We start from the raw sequence: 27,594 nt of genomic DNA, 5'->3' as shown, positions 1-27,594 counted from the left end.
TCTTCTGTTCACTCACTTTGCATTTTGTTAATTGATAAAAATAAACTATTAACATTTCTATTTTTGAAAGCATAAACCCATTTGTAATACGTGCTTAAAGGATTCCAAAAGTTTTTTTTCCCATGTAATCTAATTATATAAATTGAATCTACATAAACGAACAATCACAACTTAGTCACTTTTTGTTGAAAACGAGCGTTATTATTGTAATTATAACATACTGTATTCGTGAATAAACGTCATAGAAGCCAAACCCACTTTAATGGTGCCTGCAATGCAAATTCTTGTCTCCAATCAAAAAGCCTGTTCGTGTATATCATTAAGGCATTGTTGCGTCACCCTGCGCATGCGCTATTGAATCCTGTGTTTTGCGCATGCGCACATTGCCGCTTTGAATAAACAGAACCACAAAGCATTTACTGGCATAACGAATGCGCTCTTAAAAAGACTATAGATTGCATAGGTATATACATAATTATAGTATTTGTAATACTATCGTTTCTCTATTTGATTTACATAAATCGAGTTAGATATTCAATTAAAATAAAAACCTATGTATTCACAATGAATTGATAATGAGGGTTAAGCTTATGATATTATCGTTATTATGCGGTTTCTTTTATGACATTCGTATTTTAAAATAATTTTAATGTTTGCAGTTAAATCTTGATTGTATGTCATTTATCAATCTTAATGACAACCAAAAATGATATAAATAAGGTCAATAATGGCAATTGAAAGCTGGCGGTACTAAGTTTTTACACATTATGGTAAACTGCATTAATATTAAGTATATCAAAAAGTATTCAGAATATAAAATTATGTTAGATGAATTAAGTATCTGAATTGAATAGGGGTTTAATTTATCAAAAGTATAAATGTAAAGTAAGAACTGATAATTTATGCTGGTTATTGAAAGGGTCACTCTCGCTACGCATAATTACGATCTTGCCTGTTCTATAACGATGTCACATCTGTTTCCCAGTATCGATTCAGACTGTCTTGTTCAGATTAGAGTGACGTGTACGGTGACGTGTTTGATTGCTTGCGCATGCGCAGTACTGCGCAAATCGGCCATATTAATAACTCAGGTTATCAAGTACGATTCGTTATTCAAACTACAGGTTAAAACGGTGGATTTGGAAAGCAATTAATTTTTGACATGGAATATTGATTGAACAGTAGTAATCTGACACGCAAAGCCTATTACAAATATGAATATCATAGATGTATATATCGAATTAAGATAAGTGTATTCAAAAGTTTAGTGTCCCTTTAAAGGACCATACTAATACTAAGTTTGAATGCTTGGATATGTTAGAATATGTAATGTGTGCACTGGGGGATCCTAGATAACTTACTGTTTAACTTTCACAAAGGGGTTTAAAACATGGATAAAAAGCAGGACCCAGCCAGTAATTGGCGAGGTTGTGTGACTGCTGCATCGGACAGGCTGATTTGTCATGTCTTGACCTGAACTTGCAGTGCCTGCCACTCCTTTACATACAAATATATCATGCTATAACAAATTAGGAGCATATCATTTTGCATTAGAACGCCCTTTAATGTAATAATTTCCTAAATCCCAACAAGCATATGTACTGGGTTTAACTAACATATCTGGCTCTCACTTCCAAAACTTGTACAATGCCTGTGTGTAATCCATTGAGGTATTTTGTTGCACTTTGAGGTTTTTGTTCTAGAAAAAACATTTTGATGTGATCTCTAAATAAGCTTCTTCCTATCCAGATAAACAATATAGAAAAGCCCAATCATGTAACTAACAGGAGCCAGGAAGTCACAGCTTCTAAAATGTTACTTCTGACATCTATTTTATAGCTGTATTCTACATGTCTATGAATAAATCAATTCCATGACTCCTAAAAATTGTATGGGTGACTGCTGTGTAAAACAAAAGCAAACACTTTATGACTACAGTGTACCCATCTTCTGATGGCTCCTTCCAGCAGGATAATGCACCATGTCACAAAGTTCAAATCATCTCAAACTGGTTTCTTGAAAATGACAATGAGTTCACTGTACTCCAATGGCCTCCACAGTCACCAGATCTCAATCCAATAGAGCATCTTTGGGATGTGGAGGAACGGGAGATTTGCATCATAGATGTGCAGCCAACAAATCTGCAGCAACTGCATGATGCCATAATGTCAATATGGACCAAAGTCTCTGATGAATGTTTCACCTTGATCAATTTATGCCACGAAGAATTAAGGCAAAAGGGGGTCCAACCTGGTACTAGCAAGGTGTACCTAATAAAGTGGCCAGTAAGAGTGTGAGATTATATATATATATATATATATATATATATATATATATATATATATATACACACACACACACGCATACACACACCACTTGTACAAGTTTGCAATTGCCAGGTATATATATATATCTCATATGTTTTTATATAATCTTTATTGTCTGTATTTTTCACCCTATTTCTACGCTCCTTACTAATACAGTATTATGTGTTATTAATACAGTACTATTTCTACGCTCTTTAGTAATACAGTACTATGTGTTGTTTTTTGGCCATTACACACCCATATTGATAATCTCTTGCTTTTCCACCAGCACACTTAAGCCCCCTTTGGGTGGCGCTCCTATGTCCCCACTATTTATTTATTCATCTGTACGACCCTGTTAGGTGGCCGTTTTTTAATAGTGAGTTTGTGTGCTTTGCTCTCCTGGCGCTGACTACTAATCATTTTCATTCAAGTTTGCAACTGCAACATACATTATGGGAAAATAATGCCTATAAAAAAAAAAAAAATGATGATGATGTTAGTCAAAATAACTATTACAAATATTAATAAGCCAGCTGACTGTACTACACTGATTAAGCCACAGGTGTCACCCAGACATCCAGAATAAGAAAAAGAAGATTAAAATACATATGAGCCAACTAGGTGGTTTCTGAAATATACAGTATAGACTGAATTTACCATTATTAGTATAATCCATACCCTGATATTAATGGTATGAGTATCTATAGTTTGGATGCACCCCCATGAGAATAAAAAAGCAATATAACCAGAGACCAGCAACTCCAACAAAAACTCAAGTTGACAATGGAGTGTACAGATGAGTCACTGCACCAAGAATTTACATTGAAACACAAAGATGATCTTACACTCAAATTTGGAAAACATTCACTAAGTGACCAATGTCAAAAAGGGTTATAGAGGTGCAGATCTAAAAGAAATGTCAGAAATCTGTCCAGCCTTTTGTGTCTTACCAAATAATTTATAGCTACAAACAGCAGTCCTATAGACTTTGTAGAAAAATAACAACAGAACCCTAAATTCAATATATAAAATTCAAAAGAAATAAACAAATGTATGATGATCCAGTAATGAAAACACGATGTGTGCATGTTCCCATTTTTTTCTACTTTCTATGTGCAAGCAACAATGTGTCCTCCAGATCTACTGCCCATGCAAAATATCATAACAACTGTTTAATAGTTTTCCTGTAGCGTTGTTAGAAAAAACAACATTGTGTGGCCATATAGAAAGCATGTATTTAACAACTTAACTCAAAAACAAAGGAACTTAAGATATATAGTGATTGCTAATATAGGGAAACTGCAAAAGCTAGAGTTTTTTAAAAAACTGACCATGATATAAATTTACATCACAACTGTTTTGGCTCACCAGTTTAGCTTTGATAGCCCCGGAGTCCACACTCTGGCCGGACTTTGAGTGCAGCTGTAATTGTACCGCGTGTAGCTGCAGAAGCTGGTCGTGCACCTCCTTATCCAACACTGATTTTTCTGCTTGAGCTTCCGTCAGCTCTGACTTTAGATCAACCAGTTGTGCCTAGAAGATTAAAGAATGCAGAGTTATTTAGAATCCCAATCTGAAAGAAACGGGAGAAATCAATGTCCGTTAACATCATGTAACAATGGGAACAATAAAAATGTTATTATAGGAACATTACTGTCATTTGCTTTCTGCACTGTATTGTTAAATGTATTCCAGCGAATGGTCCTTTTCTATCCCTTTAAAAAGGACAGTAAAGTCAAAATTAAACTTTCATGAGTTGGATAGAGCATTTTTTATCAACTGCAGTCCTCAAGAACCCCCAACAGGCAAGGTTTTCATTATAGCTGAACCAGTGCACAGGTAAAATAATCAGCTGATGGGTGAGAGCAGGTTAGTAACCTGATTATTTCACCTGTGCACTGGTTCAGCTATAAATGAAAACCTGGCCTGTTTGGGGTACTTGAGGACAGCAGTTGAGAAACACTGGGATAGAATATACAATTTTGAACAACTTTCCAATTTACTTCTATGATCCAATTTGTTTCGTTCTTTTGGTATCCTTTGTTAAAAAGCATACCTAGGATGGCTCAAGAACAGCAATGCACAACAGGGAGTTAGCGGCTACGCACTTTTCCGAGCCGGATTGATTTTGGTGCAAGATCACCACGTTAAGATCTGTGCAAATCTTGCACCAAAATCAAAAAAGCTGAATAGCACTTACATGTGCACTCGTATCCTAACGAAGGATCCAAATGCACAGGTCTACTACACACACATGCCTCTTATCATTGGCTATCTGAATGTGCTCAGCTAGTTTTCAGTAGTGCATTGCTGCTCTTTCAACAAGGAATACCTGGAGAATGAAGCAAATTTGATAATAAAAGTAAAGTTGTTTAAAATGAAATGCTCTATCTGAAACATGAAAGTTTAATTTGGGTTTTACGTCCCTTTAATGGGAGAGTCGTTTAAAACTATATGCTTTATCTGAATCATCAAAGAACAATGAATACTGTGCTATGGATGCAGCTATATTGGGAAAAGGGGAGAGAACAAAAAGCTGCAGATAAGAGACCATGGTAGACAGTAGTGCCTACTCCTGTCAAAATGATAAATAAAGCATAAAAATGCTAATCTCTTGCTCAATTCTCACAGCCCTTTTAATCACTACCATCAAGGCTTTTTACCTTTGTACTTGCAGCACCCGTTTCACACACCCCTACAGGCAGTAAAGAGCACAAAATATGGATTTGCTGGGCACATTCCTGCTAGTTTAGTACTAGCTGTCAAAGCCAGCACTGTGCTGCATAACAGTACTTTCTGCATGCACACGCTTTACTTGTGTGTCCAGAATATAGTGAGCGCATGAATGTATTTATTTGTAAGCAGGGATACATTCTCATAAGGCAATAAGCCGTGACTTTATGGGAATAACTCCAATGCCAACCTAACTGATCAGGTGAACAAGAGGGATAGAAGAAATCTAAATGCCAGGGCCTAGCTAAGCAAGCAGCAGAGCAATTTTTTTTTTTATAAAACCTGATAGAATAAATAAGCATAAAAAGGTCACATGATTAGAAGCAGCTTTAAAAGGGATACTAAATTCATTTTTTTTCTTTAATAATTCAGACAAAGCATACAATTGTAAGCAATAAGTGATAACAAATACCATAATATCACAAAGCCAAAAAAATGTGAAATAAATGTGATAAAGTAGTGAACAAAAAGTGATTTATAAAGTGTACTTTAATGAAAACTAAATACTTATAAAAGTTCATATAAGGATATGTGTGTTCTTCCAAAATCTTCACGCTTCTATTTTCTTTTGATCCTCATATGAAAAGAAAGAAAAAAAAAATGCCACATAGCGTAACTCTGTAACCTTTTCAAATGCAGAATGTGTGTGTACAATTGCTTACTCACATGAGATGGAGCTATAGCCAAGCTCAGGTTTATGCGCACACCCAATGTTATACTGTTGGGTAAACAGTTGCTTGAACAGGATTTTTGAATAAAAAGGATTTATTTAAAATATAAGTATAAAAAGCGCCACAAGAGCTGCAGAGACCACCACATACAATAGGATCGGCAATACAATCAAGTAATTGCTCACATTGAGCTTATACACAATACTAGAGACCGTGGTAAGGAGTGCAGAAACTTAACCACACAACCTCCCCCTTAAGAGTCCAGCATATGTTGCTCTCCTTACTGGTGTGCAGATTCTTGGAAGGACGCCAAAGAACAAGAAACAATGTATCCGACGTACGTTTCCCAAAGAGCTTTTTCAAGGAATGGTGTGCGCATGTCTGAAAATCCTATTTGAATACTTCTAGTTTGTTAAACCGGATATCCGGTATTTAGTCCTCCATTTTGGAAGTGGGCATAATCATGATTGTTTTTCCTTAGATTGAGGATATTTCAACAAGAAAACTCTAGACAATATATATATATATATATATATATATAGGTTAAGGACAATATTAGTTTACGTAAATCTTCATTATGGACAGGGTAGAACATTGACAAATAAAAATAAAAAAATCATTAAACCAAAACCCACAATAGAAAATGTAAATAAAGAAAAGTCAGGTAAAGGTATCTTTAATCTATCTAAAGTAACATTAACAGAAGCACAGACTTCAGTCCTAAATAGGGGACAAAATTTTGCCCCCAGTTATAGGATCAATAAATTCGATACATATATAGGAGTGCAAAAATTCATACGTAATCTATGCATTAAAAAGTATTTCTTGAATAGTCCAATTGTAAAAAACAGTATTCCGGAACCCAACAAATACAGACACACAGAAGTGAAAAACACATCTGTATTTAATCCCACTCAATACAAATCAGCCCCAATGGAAACCTTCCTGGAATTAGTGCATAGGGATATCAAACATCTCAGAACTAATTATACATCTAATTTGACTAAGGAGGAACAGGTAGCACTAAAAGAATTACAAAACAATAATGAGATAGTGGTGAAGCCGGCCGATAAGGGCGGAGGCACAGTCATAATGGACAGAAATAAATATACTGAAGAATGCCTCAGACAGTTGAACGACACAAGTACATACAAAAAATTAGATTCGAATCCTATATTTACCTTCAAGAAAAGAATTGAAAAATATCTAAATGAAGGGTTAAAAGAAAGTATTCTAAACAAGAAAGAATATCAATATATATACAATAAGTTCCCCAAAACTGCTAATTTCTATGTACTTCCCAAGATCCATAAAGATCTAAAAAACCCTCCGGGGAGACCGATCGTGTCTGGGGTCAATTCACATACTAGCAATTTGTCAGCCTATATAGATACATTTTTGCAAACATATGTCAAAAATACAAAATCATACTTAAAAGACACGATTAGCATATTGAATGATTTGGAAAACATCAAATGGAATACAGACTGGCTTTTAGTAACTGGAGATGTAACATCTCTTTACATCATAATAGATAAGGAGTTAGGCATCACTTCAGTGCAAAATATTCTAAAAGAAGATACTACCCTTGACCCTAAACAATTACACTTTATCCTGGATGGGATTAGGATTATTCTTGAGACCAATTATTTTTGGTTTAATAAAGACTATTATCTTCAGATAAGTGGAACGGCGATGGGCACCCGATTTGCGCCCAGCTATGCCAATTTATATATGGCAAATTGGGAAAATCTTTACATCTATAATTCCCCCTGGGCGCAATATCTGGTGTCCTATCGTCGTTACATAGACGACCTGTTCCTGATTTGGTCAGGAACTGAATGTCAATTGGACGAATTTAAAAAATATTTGGCAAATAATGAGTTTAACATAGCACTAACATGGACCCATAGTAATACTAGGGTAGAATTTCTTGATTTAGAAATCTATATAGAAGACAACATACTAAAAACCAAAAACTTTTTCAAGAGTATTGATGTGAACAACTATATTAGTCTTAATAGTTGTCACCAGAAACATTGGTTAAAAAACATACCAAAGGGGCAATTTGTGCGTCTAAGACGCAATTGTAGGGACGAGACTGTTTTCCAAACCCAAGCTAAAATACTAAAAGATAGATTTAAAGAAAAAAACTATCCTAATGCCTTCTTAGAGGAAAAAATAGAGGAAGTTGCGAAATTAGATAGGAGTGAGTTATTACAGTACAAACAAAAAAATAAAAGGATACCGATAATGGATAACACCAAAACAGCGAGTAGACTTATTCTACAACACAGCACCCAAAGTAATGAAGTCAGAGATATTATACAGAAACATTGGGGTATTCTATTCAGAGACCCAAGTTTGATGGATGTCATAGAGGACAGACCAAATATAATTTTTAAAAAGGTACCTAATTTAAAATTACAACTCTCACACAATATAACACAAGTAGAAAAAATAAGTCCAAATAACAACTGGTTATCCTCTCCCCAAGCAGGCTTTAGGAGATGTCAGTTTTGTAATGCCTGCAAGAAAATGAAAAAAGGATCAAGAGTTTGTAACACATTTTACTCTGCTGATGGCAATAAAACTTATGATATCAATCAGTTCATCACATGTAATAGCAAGAACGTAATATACTTATTACGATGTTCGTGTAATTTAATTTACATTGGCCGCACTTCCAGACTTCTCAAAACTAGACTAAATGAACATATTTATAATATAGAAAAAGGCTTTCAAAAACACTCACTATCAGCACATTTTGATAGAAAACATAATAGGAGAATATAAGACCTTGATTTTCTTGGTATCAGGAAGATAGAATGTAGTTGGAGAGGAGGTGATGTACAGAATCAATTGGGTCGTCTTGAGATGAAATGGATCCACATTATGGACAGTTTCATACCGAACGGCCTCAACAAGGACTTTGAGTTACATCATTTCTTATAAGGATACAACTCAGCTTCCTTCCTCTTAAAATCCTCTCACTAACTTAGGACACCTTTATTTATCTACTTATAGGTAGATCTAGAATAATCACAAAATATAAATAATCATCGTTATCATGACATAACTTGTGTCTCATATCATAATTTATAATGTTCATTTAAGCTTGAGAATGTCATCAAATAATATTGTGTGTAGAAGAACGTCTATTTATATATATTATGATGTTACTTCTCAAACGAGAAGACCTTGTTTTGATCAATATAAACATGTATATTCTTGTTATGGATAGAGAATGCTGTAATATCGGTGGGGGACAAGTGTGACTTGAGTTGACGTGTCACACAATAATCCACAAAGGGCATTAACCGATATGTTAGGTAATAGACATGTTAGTAAATATTGTTTTAACGAAATAGATGTAGGGCGTTTTAATGAATATTTACGTAAACTAATATTGTCCTTAACCTATATATATATATATATATATATATTGTCTAGAGTTTTCTTGTTGAAATATCCTCAATCTAAGGAAAAACAATCATGATTATGCCCACTTCCAAAATGGAGGACTAAATACCGGATATCCAGTTTAACGAACTAGAAGTATTCAAATAGGATTTTCAGACATGCGCACACCATTCCTTGAAAAAGCTCTTTTGCGAAACGTACGTCGGATACATTGTTTCTTGTTCTTTGGCGTCCTTCCAAGAATCTGCACACCAGTAAGGAGAGCAACATATGCTGGACTCTTAAGGGGGAGGTTGTGTGGTTAAGTTTCTGCACTCCTTACCACGGTCTCTAGTATTGTGTATAAGCTCAATGTGAGCAATTACTTGATTGTATTGCCGATCCTATTGTATGTGGTGGTCTCTGCAGCTCTTGTGGCGCTTTTTATACTTATATTTTAAATAAATCCTTTTTATTCAAAAATCCTGTTCAAGCAACTGTTTACCCAACAGTATAATATTGGGTGTGCGCATAAACCTGAGCTTGGCTATAGCTCCATCTCATGTGAGTAAGCAATTGTACACACACATTCTGCATTTGAAAAGGTTACAGAGTTACGCTATGTGGCATTTTTTTTTCTTTCTTTTCATATGAGGATCAAAAGAAAATAGAAGCGTGAAGATTTTGGAAGAACACACATATCCTTATATGAACTTTTATAAGTATTTAGTTTTCATTAAAGTACACTTTATAAATCACTTTTTGTTCACTACTTTATCACATTTATTTCACATACAATTGTAAGCAACTTTCTAATTTACTTCTATTATCAAATTTTCTTTGTTCTCTTGCTATCTGTCACTATATATCACTTTTTGAATCATCAGCAGCTATTGAGCATGTGCAAGAATTTACTAAATACACATATATGCATTTATGATTGGCCGATGGCTGTCACATGGTACAGAAGGAGTGAAAATATGCATAACTGAAATTTGTTAGAAAAAAATAAATCTTTGTCTCATTTGAAGTTCAGACTAAGTACTAGTGCATTGTCTTGTTATCATGCATTTGTTCATTATGCAAATCTACAGTATTTACTGGTCGGCCCATTTTTGGTTGAGAACCTGGGTTATGCTTGCTTATTGGTTTGCTAAATGTAGCCACCACTAAGCAAACGCCATCCAGGGTGCTGAACCTAAAATGGGCTGGCTCCTAAGCTTTAAATTCCTGCTTTTTAAATAAATATAGCAAGAGAACGAAGACAACTTGATAGGAGGATTAAATTAGAAAGTTACTTAAAATTGCATGCTCTATCTGAATCATTAAAGAAAAAAAATTGGGTTTAGTATCCCTTTAAGATCAAAGCCAAAATAGTGCAAATGACTTTAGGTCAGGAGTTCCCAGCCGGAGCTTATAGACAAGGCTATGCGTCTTCAACACTGGCATGATAAGATTGGTTTGTTTCAAACCACTTCTGTCTGGTTATGACAGAGCCAGCAAGTATAAACAACTACCAAACAAATGCTGCATCTTTTTTTTTTTTTTGGTTTAATGCACGTGGGAAGCCTGAGATACAGGCTGATAATGCACGTGGGAAGCCTGAGATACAGGCTGAAAACAAAGAGGGAAAGAGAACTGCATTGATTGATGTGGGATGTGTTTGGGGGCATTTGTATATAAAAATATGTTTTAAATGCAACAAGTATGGCACCAATTCATATCAATGCATTTACATATTCCTGTCTAGTTACCCCTATATTATTATCCCCTCCACTAACCTTTCTACAGTGCCTAGTACGTGTACAATTTAAATGCGATTAAATCCAGATGACCTATTCCACTGACAAACTATTCTCTTTACACTCAACCTGTTATGCCAGTTCTGCAGACAATTCTATAGTCACTAGTATTAGAATTGTGCTTTTTGTTACCAAAGATACAAAGCGTCTTGGGTAACGGCTTAATAAAAGGAATGTAAAATCTGATATCACTGACAACCAAGTCTGCTTTCAAAGGGAAAAAAATCCTAGACAAGAAACCTATTTTTTTCTCTCTTTATCATGATATAAAAAGAACAAGAGATTTTAAACATCTTTCCAATTTACTGCTATTATCCAATTTGCTTCATTCTCTTGATATTCTTTGTTGAAAGGCATATTTAAATATGTTCCATAGCTGCTGATCATTGGCAGCACATAGATGCCACGTGTGATTGGTTCACCAATGTGTATTGCTATTTCTTCAACAAAGTATATCTAAAGAATGAAGCAAATTAGATAATAAAAGTAAATTAAAATGTCTAAAATTGTATTCTCTATCTAAATCATGAAGAAGAAAAAAAATTGGGGTTTCATGTCCCTTTAATCCCATGGCTACAAACAAAGATTGCAACTCACTGCTGGTAGGCAAGGGTTTAAATTAGATATAAGGATATAAGAAAATCTTTGTGGTGCTTGATTAATTTCTGTCTGTCAGGAAGTGTGGAAGCAAGGCCCAGTGCACTCTTCTTGCACAGAAAGACCCTGGCAGTGGTGCTTATGAGACAGCATAATGCAGTGTTTTTCAACCAGTGAGCCGTGGCACACCAGTGTGCCGTGAGAGATCCTCAGGTGTGCCGCGGCAGACTGACAACAGTGCGGGGGTGTCCCTCTTTCAAATTTTGAAATATTGGGAGGTATGTGACAGGCTCATCAGGCATCATTTACAACCATGACATTGACATTCATTCACAAACAATGATTATGATTGTTTGTAAAAGAATGTCAATATGTGATGTATAGTTTGTAGGAGGCATGGCATGACAGCACAGTACAGTGTGTGTGTGTATGTATATATATATATATATATATATATATATATATATATATATATACCGTATTTTTCGGCGTATAAGACGACTGGGCGTATAAGACGACCCCCTACTTTTCCTGTTAAAAATATAGGGTTTGTGCTATACTCGCCGTATAAGACTACCCCCTAGACTATCCCCTTACCCCCTCAATGAATGCAGCAAGCACACCAAATAATTGCACCTATCAAGAAACACCTTATCTAGTTCTTATCTTTCAGGAAAGGATTTTTATTTACAGGATTAAGTTTGTGACAGCGTAGTAAGGATAGTACCTCCTAATGTCAAGGCATAGATATCATTAACCGGATCATGAGGGAAGGGTGTATCACACTGACTAGTATCGTAATATGAAATGTATATTTCAGATGTTGTAACTAGACTGCTATGTTCGGTAAGCCCAAGGTAATACAATAACCAGCTCTTAAATATGCGCAATATATAGGAATAGCAACCTGCTCACCGTATGTTGATTCATACATTCAGGATTAGTTGAAAGGTCTGTGAGACAGCCGCGTCTGTAGAGGAGAATTTCCTGAGAGCGGTAACAGGATCAGCGTGTTCGGCCACAGCTGATGACGTAGCCAGGTAGAGAAGGCGTCTCACTGAGAAGACAGAGCAAAGTGCTGACAAGCGCTTCAGTCTGCAAGACAGCGGCAGCAGGAGGAGCTGAGAGGATGGAGAAGCCGGATTGGCGATAGGTAACACTCCCACAAGTGCAGGAGGAAACTTAATCCAGCGAGGAATGCTGGTAACAGGGAACTTAAATAAGGCAACGGGACAACCACAAATAAAGGGCCAGTAACAAAAATAAAAGGTAGATAGGACCTGACAGCACCACTGCCCGCCTCTGTTTCTAAAGCGACACCCGGCGTATAGGACGACCCTCGACTTTTGAGAAGATTTTCAAGAGTTAAAAAGTCGTCTTATACGCCGGAAAATACGATAGATATATCCTGTATTAGGCTACAATGTGTGATTTTGTAAGATTTTGGGATGGTGGTGTGCCACAGGATTTTTTAATGTAAAAAAGTGTGCCACGGCAAAAAAAAGTTGCAAATCACTGGCATAATGTATGCTGGGGAAAGAGCCACCACAGACAGCAGCAATGTTAAAATGGAGTTGTATGGCTATTAGGTCTGATGTGGGTGTGCTGCTAACAGAGGGGTTGCAAGTATTTGGGGTTTGAGGTGGAAGGGAGGGGCATGTGGTTGACAGAGGAGCCGCAGGACCAGGTGTATGGATTTGTTGAAATTATTTAAATGTATTGGCATGAGTAGACCATTAACAGAGACACTTAAACAGTACAAGGTCCCTTTAACAATAGATGACAATTATTTGCACAGTGTTGCTGTAGAGGCAGGGCATTATCCTAGCTACTATGAAGGCCCCTGGCCTTGGTGCTGGGTAATTACTGTTTATGAGTGCTGCTGTGCATTTTGTTCCCAGTGACTTTGCAAATAATGTATTCTTTCGGACAGGAAGAGAGAGATATCTACAGCTTCCTAAATGGACATGATAGTCCTCTTTGTACATAATGAGGTTGCAAATAATATTAAACTGGTTATATGACACACAAGTATGGATCTGCTACTGTGTAACCAGTCTACCATGCACTGACTGTGCCCCTGCTGTACAGTAGCCACAAAGAGGAACTGGCTTTGCCGTGTACCCTGCTTGCTTCAAAACAGCTATTTCAGTAAATGAAGTCAACTTTGTGCTTACAGCTCAATTTAAAGACTACAGCACAACCTTAATGGTTAGGCATTTACAAGTTTGCTGCTTTAGATCTTTAACTAACAGGATGTTTTATGAAACTACCTATCACATAGCTTGGCAGTAAGCAACTGATCTTAGTTTCTACTGTACATCTCTATAGCCCTTTAAGGAATTGTACATTTTCTTTGTATCTTCACAAGAGCTTCAAGATGTTGTTCTTCTAAGGTTATAGTTTTTAATTAACCTATATTTCATCAATAATCTAAATTTGATAAATGACAGAAATATGAACTACTTCTGTCTAGTCACTTTATAACGTCATACTTCTATCTGTCCTGTTTGTTCTCCTTGTTAATTTCAATAGGACAGCATGAGGTGGACAGTGGAAGACTAACTTTCTGCTGTATCAGGTAATATACCACATTAAATATATCTGAGTCATTTTTAATGGCACTTAGAGTGGTGCCCTAAAGACAGACACCCAGCGTTTGGTTCCCACCTTTGCACATTTCTGCCTTGTAGGGGGGCAGCCAAGCCCAGTATTACCCTCTTCATTACCCCACCCTTACAAGCACCATGCACAAGTACACACTACATGCTGGGGAAGCGACAGAAAGCAACTGGGGAGAGCTGGGGGAAATTAAGGTTAGGAACTGAAAGAGGAACTTTAGGGCTCGGTGACTAAGACTTGAAGTCTGATTTAGCTATAGGGTGAAAAGGGGGCTAAACGACTAAGGGTCTGATCTGACATACAGTAGATATTAGGCAAACATAATGGCTGCAGCCATTATTATTATTATAATTAATATTATATAATAATGGCTTTGGGTTATGTGACCAAAGCATGGAGTCTGGCATGTGGCTCCTGAGCAGGACTTTGCTTTGTGTTTAATGACTTAATGACAGTTAGTAATGCAAAGATGACATTCCTGAAATACAAATATTTTTTTTTTAAGATGATACAATGTAATAACCTGCAGCTAATTTCTTCTGGAAATAGCATTTCCCACAGACTGCTGGTAGCAAACAAATATTTTATAGTGACTACCATAATATAAACAGGGTATAAAAGAGATAAATGCAGACTTCTAGATATGACATGTTAATTCTTACATATTGCTTTCAATTTAAAAAAAAAAAAAATTTATATATATATATATATATATATATATATATATATTTTGATATAAAAAGTCTACACACCCCTGTTACAATGTCAGGTTTCTGTTATGTAAAAAAAATGAGACAAATCATTTCAGAACTTTTTCCACCTTTAATGTGACCTGTAAACTGTACAACTCAATTGAAAAACAAACTGAAATCTTTTGGGTGGAAGGAGGAAAAAAAAAAAAAAAAAACCTAAAATAATGTGGTTGCATAAGTGTGCACACCCTCTTATAACTGGGGATGTAGCTGTGTTCAGAATTAAGCAATCACATTCATAATCATGTTAAATAGGAGTCAGCACACACCTGTCATCATTTAAAGTGCCTCTGATTAACCCCAAATAAAGTTCAGCTGTTCTAGTAGGTCTTTCCTGAAATGTTCTTAGTCGCATCCCACAGCAAAACCCATGGTCCGCAGAGAGCTCCCAAAGCATCAGAGGGATCTCATTGTTAAAAGGTATCAGTCAGGAGAAGGGTACAAAAGAATTTCCAAGGCATTAGATATACCATGGAACACAGTGAAGACAGTCATTATCAAGTGGAGAAAATATGTCACAACAGTGACATTATCAAGAACTGGATGTCCCTCCAAAATTGATGAAAAGACGAGAAGAAAACTGGTCTGGGAGGCTACCAAGAGGACAACAGCAACAGTAAAGGAGCTGCAGAAATATCTGGCAAGTAATGGCTGTGTGGTACATGTGACAACAATCGCCCGTATTCTTCATATGTCTGGGCTATGGGGTAGAGTGGCAAGACAAAAGCCTTTTCTTACGAAGAAAAACATCCAAGCCAGGCTACATTTTGCAAAAAACACACCTGAAGTCTCCCAAAAGCATGTGGGAAAATGTGTTCTGGTCTGAGGAAACCAAGGTTGAACTTTTTGGCCATAATTCCAAAAGATATGTTTGGCGCAAAAACAACACTACACATCACCAAAAGAACACCATACCCACAGTGAAGCATGGTGGTGGTAGCATCATGCTTTTGGGGCTGTTTTTCTTCAGCTGGAACTGGGGCCTTAGTTAAGCTAGAGGGAATTATGAACAGTTCCAAATACCAGTCAATATTGGCACAAAACCTTCAGGCTTCTGCTAGAAAGCTGAACATGAAAAGGAACTTCATCTTTCAGCATGACAACCACCCAAAGCTTACATCCAAATCAACAAAGAAATGGCTTCACCAGAAGAAGATTAAAGTTTTGGAATGGCCCAACCAGAGCCCAGATCAGAATCCGAATGAAAATCTGTGGGGTGATCTGAAGAGGGCGGTGCACAGGAGATGCCCTCGCAATCTGACAGATTTGGAGTGTTTTTGCAAAGAAGAGTGGGTAAATCTTGCCAAGTCAAAATGTGTCATGCTGATAGACTCATACCCAAAAAGACTGAGTGCTGTAATAAAATCAAAAGGTGCTTCAACAAAGTATTAGTTTAAGGGTGTGCACACTTATGCAACCATATTTTATTTTTATATTTTTTCTTCCCTCTACCTAAAAGATTTCAGTTTGTTTTTCAATTGAGTTGTACAGTTTATAGGTCACCTTAAAGATAGAAAAAGTTCTGAAATTATTTCTTTGTCTCCTTTTTTAACATCACAGAAACCTGACCTTTTATCAGGGGTGTGTAGACTTTTTATATCCACTGTGTGTTCTATGGCGATTTACCACCTGGGTGCAGCTTCTTTTAGCAATAGCAACACAGATCAATCCAGCACTCAACAATCCCTGCACGCTACTCCAGAGACCCACTCAAGTCTCTGAATCCATCAGACAAATCCACAATGAGTAGCAGCGAAAAAGTGTTTTATTATATTAACACAGCAACATACAGCAGCGATGTTTCGGTATTGCTACCTTAATCATGCATGATTAAGGTAGCAATACTGAAACGTCGCTGCTGTATGTTGCTGTGATAATATAATAAAACACTTTTTTGCTGCTACTCATTGTGATTTTGCAGCTTCTTTTAGCCCAGTATGCTTTTCACAGAGAACTTTCCTGTAGTATATCAGTCTGATCCCGCCTATTACGATCAGTCCAGCGCCGAAATACCAGGCAATTCCTCTCTGAACAAGGAACACAGCAACCCCAGACATTCGTTTCGGCCTTCATTGGGCCTCGTCAGTGAGGTGTAGCCATATTCCTCTAAGCAAACCTGACCAATTTATGCAGTCAGCAAAATATAATAAGGAGCCAAAAGCATATTTACTTGCCAAAAAAAAAAAGCAGGAGCCAGAAGAAAAATTCTAAGAGCTGTGGCGTCCTATCACTTTGGTTTTCTCAAACATTTCAGTATTTGTTCTGTCTATGAACGTGGGATACAAAATAAAAACAAATGCGCTCAATTTGCATTGTGACTTTAGCACTATCCTGACTAGTTTTATAATGCTGTCATACCATAGATTTATAAGAATGATACATAAATTAGGAAATACCTAAACATATTTGAAACATGGATATATACAGATAAGAAAAATATATAAAAACAGGTCTCCACAACATATTTAATATGTTTAATTTATTTACAGGAAACAAATGACAGTCCTTAAAGGGACACTGAACCCAAATTTTTTCTTTTGTAATTCAGATAGAGCATGCAATTTTAAGCAACTTTCTAATTTACCCCTATTATCAATTTTTCTTCGTTCTCTTGCTATCATTATTTGAAAAAGAAGGCATCTAAGCTTTTTTTTTTGTTTCAGTACTCTGGACAACACTTTTATTGGTGGATGACTTTATCCACCAATCAGCAAGGACAACCCAGGTTGTTCACCAAAAATGGGCCGGCATCTAAACTTACATTCTTGCATTTCAAATAAAGATACCAAGAGAATGAAGAAAATTTGATAATAGGAGTAAATTAGAAAGTTGCTTAAAATGTCATGCTCAATCTGAATCACGAAATAAATTTTTTGGGTAGAGTGCCCCTTTAAATGCTGCACAGACCTTTCACTCCACTATAACAATTTACGAGTTGTTGAGGAGGGAAGTTCATACATAATATTTTCCAAAAATGCAGTAACCAACATAAAAAAAAAGTTAGAAGTGTATGTTCTCTGGCACCTGTGATGTTTTCTTTAGGTACCAAGAAATGTATGCAAACACTGTATGATACCATTTTACTAGAATATTAATACCCCTTACTCAAGCCTAGATAGAAACATGAGAGGAATGAACAAATGTTTAATGACTGGTTCTAAATTGCCACGTTCAGGAAAGTCAGCATTCCTTCCTCCCTGTCACTGTCCTCATTATAAAATACACAAAAAGCTGCTCTACCTACCACCAGGAACAGCAGATTTTATCTACATAAATGGTTCAATACTATCGCTTTAAAACACACAAAAAAACTCAGTCACGTTTCTTGGATTGATATTTGTTCTTCTTATCCTGCATCACTAAGGAAACCCCTCTATTACATTCTCATCTGTGATCCTTCCCATTTGTACACCCCAACACATGCGTCCCCCTAATCTTCCTCACCTTGCATTCATAAACTTCCCTCACACTATAGCCTTTAGTGAGATAATCCTCCAGATCTCCCCCTACTCTGCACCCTATTACTCTCCTCACACACACCCCACAGAACCCCGTCACTTGCATCATTAGCATCCTCACCTCTAATGTCCAAGTCTATAACCTCCTACCCTTCACCCCTCACCTCCAGTTTGTGGTTGATCTGACTGACAGTCTGCGCTTTGTGACACAATTGTGCGAAGCAGGAGCTCAGACTGGTCATTTTCTGCCGGCCCTCATACGTGATGTCGGCCTGGTCTGGGTCAATCTCCCCCAGTAGCAAGTCTACATCTACGAATGCCTTGTCAAATTCCTTCTCCAGCACCTCAAGCCAGCGAAACATAGACATGCCTGGGACCGACCCCGAGGAGGAGGTCGGAGAAGCGGAGCACTGTACTGCCGACATGACAGAGGTGCGGACACACAGCGACAGTAGGGTAGGGAAAGCGTCACTAGGATAGAACGTAACTAACTGCCTGATTTGCTGCAAGCACATTAGAGATCTCTTCTGATTGGCTGTACGCTCTGCTTGGAGTGCATCGCCGCATCCTCATTGGTCAACAATCAGGAAAAGTCATTATGTCAAGTTGTCTTGGAAGCCTAAAGCGACTGCTGATTGGCCAAGATTAGGGCAGATGGTTAAAAGGAAGTGTTTGACTGATACACACACATATACATACATATATATATATATATATATATATATATATATATATATATATATATATATATATATATATATATATATATATATATATATATATTTTTTTTTTTATTATTTTTTTTATTATTTTTTTTATTATTTTTTTAATGTAATTTTTTTATTTCCATTTGTTTTGTAACATTTTTTTTCTTGTATTCATTATACTCTTTATACAGCACTGTCTTTAGTAGTTTTTAACGTTTTCTTCTGTCTTGCTTGCTAATCTTATCTATCAGGCAGGTAGAAAATTATCTGCTCTGGTCTGCCACAACTGAGAGGAAAAAGTAAACGATCCTTGAGTAATCGATATAGTGACAGTTCTGGTTGTTGTGTGTGTAGTGCCATTGATTATGTAATTAAAAAAGTTAAAGGGACAGTCTACACCAGAATTTTTATATTTTAAAAAGATAGATAATCCCTTTATTACCCATTCCCCAGTTTTGCAAAACCAACACAAATATAATAATATATGTTTTACCTCTGTGATTACCTTGTATCTAAGCCCCTGCAGACTGCCCCCTTATCTCAGTGCTTTTGACAGACGTGCAGTTTAGCCAATCAGTGCAGACTCCTAAATAACTCCACGGGAGTGAGCACAATTGTGTCTATATGACACACATGAACTAGTACTGTCTAACTTTAAAAAACGTTCAAAATGGTCTGAGCTAAGAGGCGGTTTAAAAATCAGTTTGAGCCTACCTAGGGTTAGCTTTTCAAAAATACCACCAAGGGAACAAAGCAAATTTAATGATAAAAGTTCATTGGAAAGTTGTTTAAAATGTCATGCCCTATCTGAATCATGAAAGTTTAATTTTGACTAGACTGTCCCTTTAATTCAGTCCTGAGAAAAATAGGATAGGTACTATCCCTTTGAAGCCCGCCCCTAAGTGGATATGCAAATGTGTGCACACTATGAAATGTTTTTACTTTTTCATTGTCACAAAATTATTATATTAATTTTTAACCAATGTTGTTTTATTATAAACAGCAACGTTCATAAAATGCATGTTTATGCAACTGTTAGCTATATACTTCTTACTGTTTGATATAGACAATCCTCATGACTCTGTTGGTAGCACATTTTTTAATTTTGAGTTTCTCATAAAATATGTTATTATGTTTTTGCACTATATTTTTATGATTTATTTTGTTCCCCTATAATATTACTATTTTGTTCCCAGTTCATACATTCTACACAGTGATTGATCGATGTACTAGCTCAGTTATATCTGTCCCTAACTGTCATCAGCAGAGAAGACACAAGGCTTTTAAAAGAGTATGTCAATGGACTAGAATAAATGTGCAATTTGCTAACAAAATTACAGTTTATGTTTGTTTGTTTTTTAGGGGGACATACAGTCATTACCCAGTTTATTGTTGAAGCAGTTAAATATATGCAGGCCTCTAGGGAGCAAGCAAAATGGTAAAAATATTAAGCAGAAGCTAAAACTGTTGTAATAGATGTGCTGTTAATACCCAATGTGTATGTTGTTTCTTTAACCACAACTCACAGCATTTACCATAAAAATGTACATTATATTTAACCATTTAAGGTGTGCTTATGCTTTATTCTATTTTTATATGTGTAGTGTAATGTCACTTTTTGCATAAGAGCTGATCATGTACCACAACTGTCCTGCAATATTTTGGACAGTCCAAAATTGGGACAGTAGTCTTGCAGTGTTGCTCTCCTCCCCTTCATACTCTTCTGCCTTGGAAATAGACAGGCTGCTACACAATTCTTTATCCTGCCACAATTTGTTAACCAGTCCTGAATTTCTGAGTATTTTTCCTTTACCCCTCCTTCCTCTATTTTTCTTTAGCTTCATAAATATTAAACCTAAACAAAGCCCCCAAACATTCACTCCCAACCATATTGCCCATATCCTGCTCTTTAACTGCCCTGACTGTGCCCATGCCACTAGATTTTCCACCCTCCTTACCTGTTCCCAGGCTTTGTTTTTTAAACTGTTTGCAGGTAAGCAGGTAGGGTACTAAAAAGACAATAAGGCATTTTCACTTTTGTGATTTTACCATTCCAGCTACTGATTTACCCTGCAGGTGCAACTGCATTTCTCTGGGGCTTGTAAGTAACATTTGGAAACATGGATGGCAGGATTCAAATCTCATAGCAAACAAGCTGACATTCTAAATATAATGGCTCTATGATTAAAGGGTTTGATCACATTCTATAATTAGATGAGTATCGGCAGCATAACATCAGCCAATTTTTCAAAGTTGGCACCATCACAATCAGATTTCCAGCGTGTTTCACCACTGAAAACACAATTATTAGATTGCCACTATGCTACAATAATACAATATAGTGCATTTTGTTATTCAATTCTCTGTATAAAATAAATCAGTTGAACAACAAAATACATTTGCCTAAACATCCACTACAATGTTTGTGTACTTTAAACTGATCTCATTTAGTTGTATATTTGTAAAACATTTGCTTTGAAAACAAATATATCTAGATTTTACCCTCAGGCACACTGTGGTCGGTTTACTAGGTGCAATCAGGTAGCAAATGAAAAACAAATAACTGTTGGTATGTTAATATTTACAGATGCTTAAAACATTGGCCCGAAAAATATTGCCAACAAAACATTATTTTTTTGTTTAAATTATTTTTAATTGAACATTAGTAACGTGATTACATAGACTGTCCATTTATATGCATATTATATATATATATATATATATATATATATATATATATATATATATATTAAAAAAACAACGATTGGGTGCACACTTTTAACCCAGGATTTATTCAAGGTGCAGACAGTCATATACTATTATTTAACAAAAAAGAGAGAAGACAACCACAATTATACGTAGGTGTCAAAGAATGACAAGGTTGCACACTAAAATCCTTATTCAAGAAAAAGCGTTTATTTAATGTTTATGTAGGTCGTCAAACGGACTCCCCTCACCCCTCCCAAGTGCAAAAATGTGTTATAACATTAAATAACAACAATTACAGCAACATTCAAGATAAGGAGCATATGTCCCTTTAAGTCCGTGAACCAAGAGCAAATCAGTGAGCACTTAGTGTAAAAAAACATGCTCACGTCGCTGCTAAACAGCCAAATTGCAGCACGTCTCTTATTTGTATCCAATTGGCACTTGCAAATAACAATTGTGGGAAAAAAGAGAAAACAATGTTGCATCTAACGATCCTTGGTTAGATCACAGACCGAAACATCACCACTTGTATCACTTCGAGCACTTAGTGTATAGAACACGCTCAAGCACAGCTGTAGATGGTGAAACACTGTTCAGTGAAGGACAAACAATACTCGCATTGCATTTACTTCAATATTTTCTCACCGCTCATACTTTATGGATAACCAATACTGCAGCAACGGACCAATACTCTCATGACATGAGACGTGTTTCCACAATAAATCTTTGCTGTTGGTTACTTTTCCAGATATTTGCAGGCGAGGAAGCAAGCTGAATTTGTAACAGTATCGGTTATCCATAAAGTATGGCAATTAATTAAAATTGCACACGAGCGCAATTTTGCGCTCGCATGCAATCCCTCCCCCTGCCCGCGCACAGCCAATCACGCGTGGGCAGGAGCTGTCAATCTCCTCAGTCGGACTCGATCGAGGAGATTGAATTTCGCCACAATAGAGGTGGCGTAGATGTTAGGGAAGCAGCGGTCTGGTGACCGCTGCTTGATAAATCCCGGCGAGCAAGTTCTTGAGAGAACTTGCTGCCGTAGGGGCTTAATAAATCTAGCCCTAAGTGCTCACTGATTTGCTCTTGGTTCACGGACTTAAAGGGACATATGCTCTTTATCTTGAATGTTGCTGTAATTGTTGTTATAATGTTATAACACATTTTTGCACTTGGGAGGGGTGAGTGGAGTCTGTTTGATGATCTACATAAAGATTAAATAAACACTTTTTTCTTGAATAAGGATTTCAGTAACCTTGTCATTCTTTGACACCCACGTATAATTGTGGTTGTCTTATCTCTTTTTCTCTTTTTTGTTAAATATACAGTATAGTATATATATATAGTCATGTGAAAAAGAAAGTACACCCTCTTTGAATTCTATTATTTTAAGTATCAGGACATAATAACAATCACCTGGTCCTTAGCAGGTCTTAAAATTAGGTAAATACAAGCTCAGATGAACAGCAACACATGACATATTACACTGTGTCATGATTTAGTTAACAAAAGTAAGGCCAAAAATGGAGAAGCCATGTGTTCTTTACAACGTTGCTTCAGTTCATTAAGGTGTGCGGGCATTCGTTTATGAACAGCTCCCTTAAGCATTTCAATCAGATTAATGTCTGGGCTTTGACTAGGCCATTGCAACACCTTGATTCTTTTCTTTTTCAGCCATTCTGTTGTAGTTTTGCTGGTGTGCTTAGGATCATTGTCCTTTTGCCTGACCCAATTTCAGCCAAGCTTTAGCTGTCGGACAGAAGGCCTCACATTTGACTCTAGAATACTTTGGTATACAGAGGAGTTCATGGTCGACTCAATGGGGCTGATTTATTAATGTCTGTCCAACATGATACGCAGTTTATTGTTGAAGCAGGTAAATATATGCAGGCCTTTAGTGAACAAGCAAAATGGTAAAAATATTAAACAGAAGCTAAAACTGTTGTAATAGCTGTGCTGTTAATACCCAATGTGTATGTTGTTTCTTTAACCACAACTCACAGCATTTCCCATAAAAATGTACATTATATTTAACCATTTAAGGTGTGCTTATGCTTTATTCTATTTTTATATGTGTAGTGTAATGTCACTTTTTGCATAAGGGCTGATCATGTGCCACAACTGTCCTGCAATATTCTGGACAGTCCAAAATTGGGACAGAAGTCTTACAGTGTTGCTCTCCTCCCCTTCATACTCTTCTACCTTGCAAATAGACAGGCTGCTACACAATTCTTTATCCTGCCACAATTTGTTAACCAGTCCTGACTTCCTGAGTATTTTTCCTTTACCCCACCTTCCTCTATTTTTCTTTAACTTCATAAATATTAAACCCAAACAAAGCCCAAAAACTGATCTGACTGTGCCCATGCCACTAGATTTTTCACCCTCCTTACCTGCATACGCTGTCAGCATTTAACATTGCACAAGCAGTTCTAGTGAACTGCTTGTGCAATGCCACCCCTACAGATTTGCGGCCGATAGCAGGAAGTGTCAATCAGCCCAATCGTATAGGATCGGGCGGATTGCAGGCCACAGCCTCAGAGGCAGTGGATCGGTTATGGAGCAGCGGTCTTAAGACCGCTGCTTCATAACTGCTGTTTCCGGCGATCCTGAAGGCTGAGTGCCGAAACATGTAAGCCAGTGGTGTCAAGCTCATACACCATTTGTCCTTGTTTTTGCACTGCCTCCAGCCTATGTTTGGCTTTTTAACTTTTTTGCCAATAAACTACGATTTTATATTCTCCATCCTGGATCCTATTTTGTGTTTTTTGAGCCTGAAGGCTTGCACGGAAACAGGGTCATCAAGCTGCATTCAGAGCTTGATAATTCAACCCCAATGACTGCAAGGTGCCAAGGTCCTGTGGCTGCAAAACAAGCCCAAATCATCACACCACCACACTTGACAGTTGATATGAGGTGTTTGGGCTGATTTGCTGTGTTTGGTTTTTCGCTAAACGTGGTGCTGTGGATTATGGCCAAACATCTCCAATTTGGTCTCATCTGTCAAAGGACATTGTTCCAGAAGTCTTGTGCTTTGTTCAGATGCAACATTGCAAACCTAAGCCATGCTACCATGTTCTATTTAGAGAGTAGGAGAGGAGGCTTTTTCATGGCAACCCTTCCATACAAACCATACTTGTTCAGTCTTTTTCTAATTGTACTGTCATAAACTTTAACATTTAACATGCTATCTGACACTTGTAGAGTCTGAGATGTAACTCTTGTTTTTTTTGCAATTTCTCTGAGCATTGCACAGTCTGACCTTGAAGTGAATTTGCTGGTACGTCCACTCCTGAGAAGATTGGCAACTGTCTTAAATGTTTTCCACTTGTGAATAACCTTTCTCACTGTAGAATGATGGACTTTAAATTGTTTGGAAATGGCCTTATAACCTTTACCAGATTGATGGGCAGCAACAATTGCTTCTCTAAGATCATCAGTGATATCTTTCCTCCTTGGCATTGTGTTCACACACACCTGAATGCTCCATACCAGCAAACTGCTAAAACTTCAGCTTTTATAGAGGTGGTCACACTTGCTGAAGATCAATCAAGGGCATTTGGTTAGCAGCACCTGGCTGCTACTTAGCCTCTTAATTCCTATGGAAGCAGTAAGGGTGTACTTAGTTTTTCACACATGGCTTCCCATTTTTTGTTGTTGTTAAATAAATCATGACATGTTGTAATAGGTCATGTGTTGTTGTTCATCTGAGGTTGTATTTACCTAATTTTAAGACCTGCTAAAGAGCAGATGATTGTTATTTTGTCCTGATACGTAAAACCATAGAATTCAAGAGCGTGTACTTTCTTTTTCACATGACTGTATAAAGAAGGCACACACTTTATAATCCAATGAAAATCACATTTATTATGGTATACCGTCCATAATAAATGTGATTATTGTTGGATTATACAGTGAGTGCCTTCCTTCCCAATGTCATGCTATATACCAAGTTTGAAGTGCACCCTGGAAGTTGCTGTGATGTGAAGTGAGTTCTAAGCTTGAACTATGTGTGTGTATATATATATATATATATATATATATAAATCTTTAGGTACAAAAGCACTCTCACCTAACTGGTCAGGTAGGCACCAGGGTGCAAAATAGGAATAATAAATTAGCAGGAAAAAAGCACTCTCTGGTTTTGAAAAGCAAATAGTATATTTTACTAGCATGACGTTTCGAGATACCTCGAAACGTCACGCTACCTAGGAAAATATACTATTTGCTTTTCAAAACCAGAGAGTGTTTTTTTCCTGCTAATTTATATATATAATAATAATATATATATTAAGAGATGCAGGGACACTGCACACTGCAACAATTCAATCACCTGGTGTTCTGCAGAAGATATGTATACACAATCACTGGATGTTACCCACAGCTGGCAGCCATATATCCTGGGATATACAAAGGAGCAGGCAGACGCAGGATTTCCTAAATTGCCTTTATTCAGCAAGGAAAGGCTTTATACCAAACGTTTTGGCTCTCACAGGAGCCTTTGTCAATGGAAGCCAAACAGACATACAGTGAACACCTAAGACCCTCGCCTATATACCATCAAAAACTAATATGTACCAATCAGAAAACAGCAACTACGCATATCAACCGCATAGGTAACACCTCTGCACCATGTTGTCAGTATGGGCGATTGCAGATGACATCATCAAACCGCATCTACCTGTGCATACATAGACGCTACCGGTTGTCATGGAGACAGACGTAGCAAACATATGCACAGCGGAGAGGACATGTGAACGTAGTGCCGCTGTCAGAATGATAAGACACAATAAATAAAGAAATCACCCAAACTAAGTGACTAAACATATATAAATATACTATCAGAATCCTAAAGAGAATATCATAAGCACAACATAACGCAACAATTAATAGTGAATAAAACTACAGAATCTCGGTTACCATCTATACCAACACAGTATCAAGATAACTCCAGAGGAACATGTAGTTAAAGCATTCATATGTGAATTAACATAGGCACACTTATCAGGAGAGATGGCACATAGCGCCACAATGCCATGCCAAATGAGATAAAATGAAATGAAGATGACTCCCAGACATGACTGGTTAGGCCCTATAACAGCAGTCAAAGTCTATATTAGTGTTTAGACTACGGGGGGGGGTAACCGTGTCCAGATTGAATATCCACCGAGCTTCCGTTTGTAATAACGTCAGTGCCCTGTTACCTCCACGTCTTGGGCGGGGTACATGATCTATAAGCTTGGTTCGCAGGGAGGAGATAGGGTGGCCTGCAGTCAGAAAGTGACGGGCTACCGACTGACATATAGCAGTCTTGTGATTGGCCAGCCATTCCCTGAATGTAGTCACAGTCTTACCTATATAATACAGAGAGCACGGGCAAATAATGGCATATACAACAAAGTCTGAGGTGCAGGTTAATCTATATTTAATATAAAATCTCTTGTTGGTGTGTGGGTGGCGAAACGTATTGCCATGGATGCCCACACCACAGTGGGTCCACTTGTGGATGCACTGTGTGCAGTGGCTGAACGTTTGGCGCGATCGCAGTGATAATTGGGTAGTGTATTCGCACTCGTTCACTGGGCAAAGGATAATGACGCAGTTGATGCGAGCACAAGTTGTGGTTGGCGATTAACACTGCTTTTGTATATGGATGGCGTGTAAGAACAGAGGTTCTGTCTTGAGTACATAGTATTTTGAGAATATATATTATTTTGAGAATATATATGATTTAATTACACCGGATACACTATATGTTATTACTTCCGGTTTTACACAGAGTGGAACACAAACCATGCGTTCCATTAAGAATTCTGGCGCAATTTTCACTGA

At 37.0% G+C, this 27,594-nt stretch overlaps 1 protein-coding gene across 4 annotated transcripts in view; it reads right to left on the bottom strand.

The window, feature by feature from the left end:
- Positions 1–18,806, bottom strand: part of GOPC (golgi associated PDZ and coiled-coil motif containing) — an 84,998-nt gene extending 66,192 nt beyond the window's left edge. For all 4 annotated transcript variants that reach the window (XM_053710796.1, XM_053710797.1, XM_053710798.1 and 1 more), the window contains exons 1-2: positions 18,511–18,806; positions 3,678–3,842 (exon numbers count right to left, since the gene is read on the bottom strand). In XM_053710796.1, the coding sequence (XP_053566771.1) occupies positions 3,678–3,842; positions 18,511–18,771 (426 nt within the window). In that variant the 5' untranslated portion in view covers positions 18,772–18,806. The remainder of the gene's footprint in view (positions 1–3,677; positions 3,843–18,510) is intronic.
- Between the last annotated feature and the right edge of the window lie 8,788 nt (positions 18,807–27,594).

The sequence above is a fragment of the Bombina bombina genome, chromosome 4 (genome assembly GCF_027579735.1).
Source record: "Bombina bombina isolate aBomBom1 chromosome 4, aBomBom1.pri, whole genome shotgun sequence".
Lineage (NCBI taxonomy): Eukaryota > Metazoa > Chordata > Amphibia > Anura > Bombinatoridae > Bombina > Bombina bombina.
This window is presented reverse-complemented; position numbering and strand designations above follow the sequence as displayed.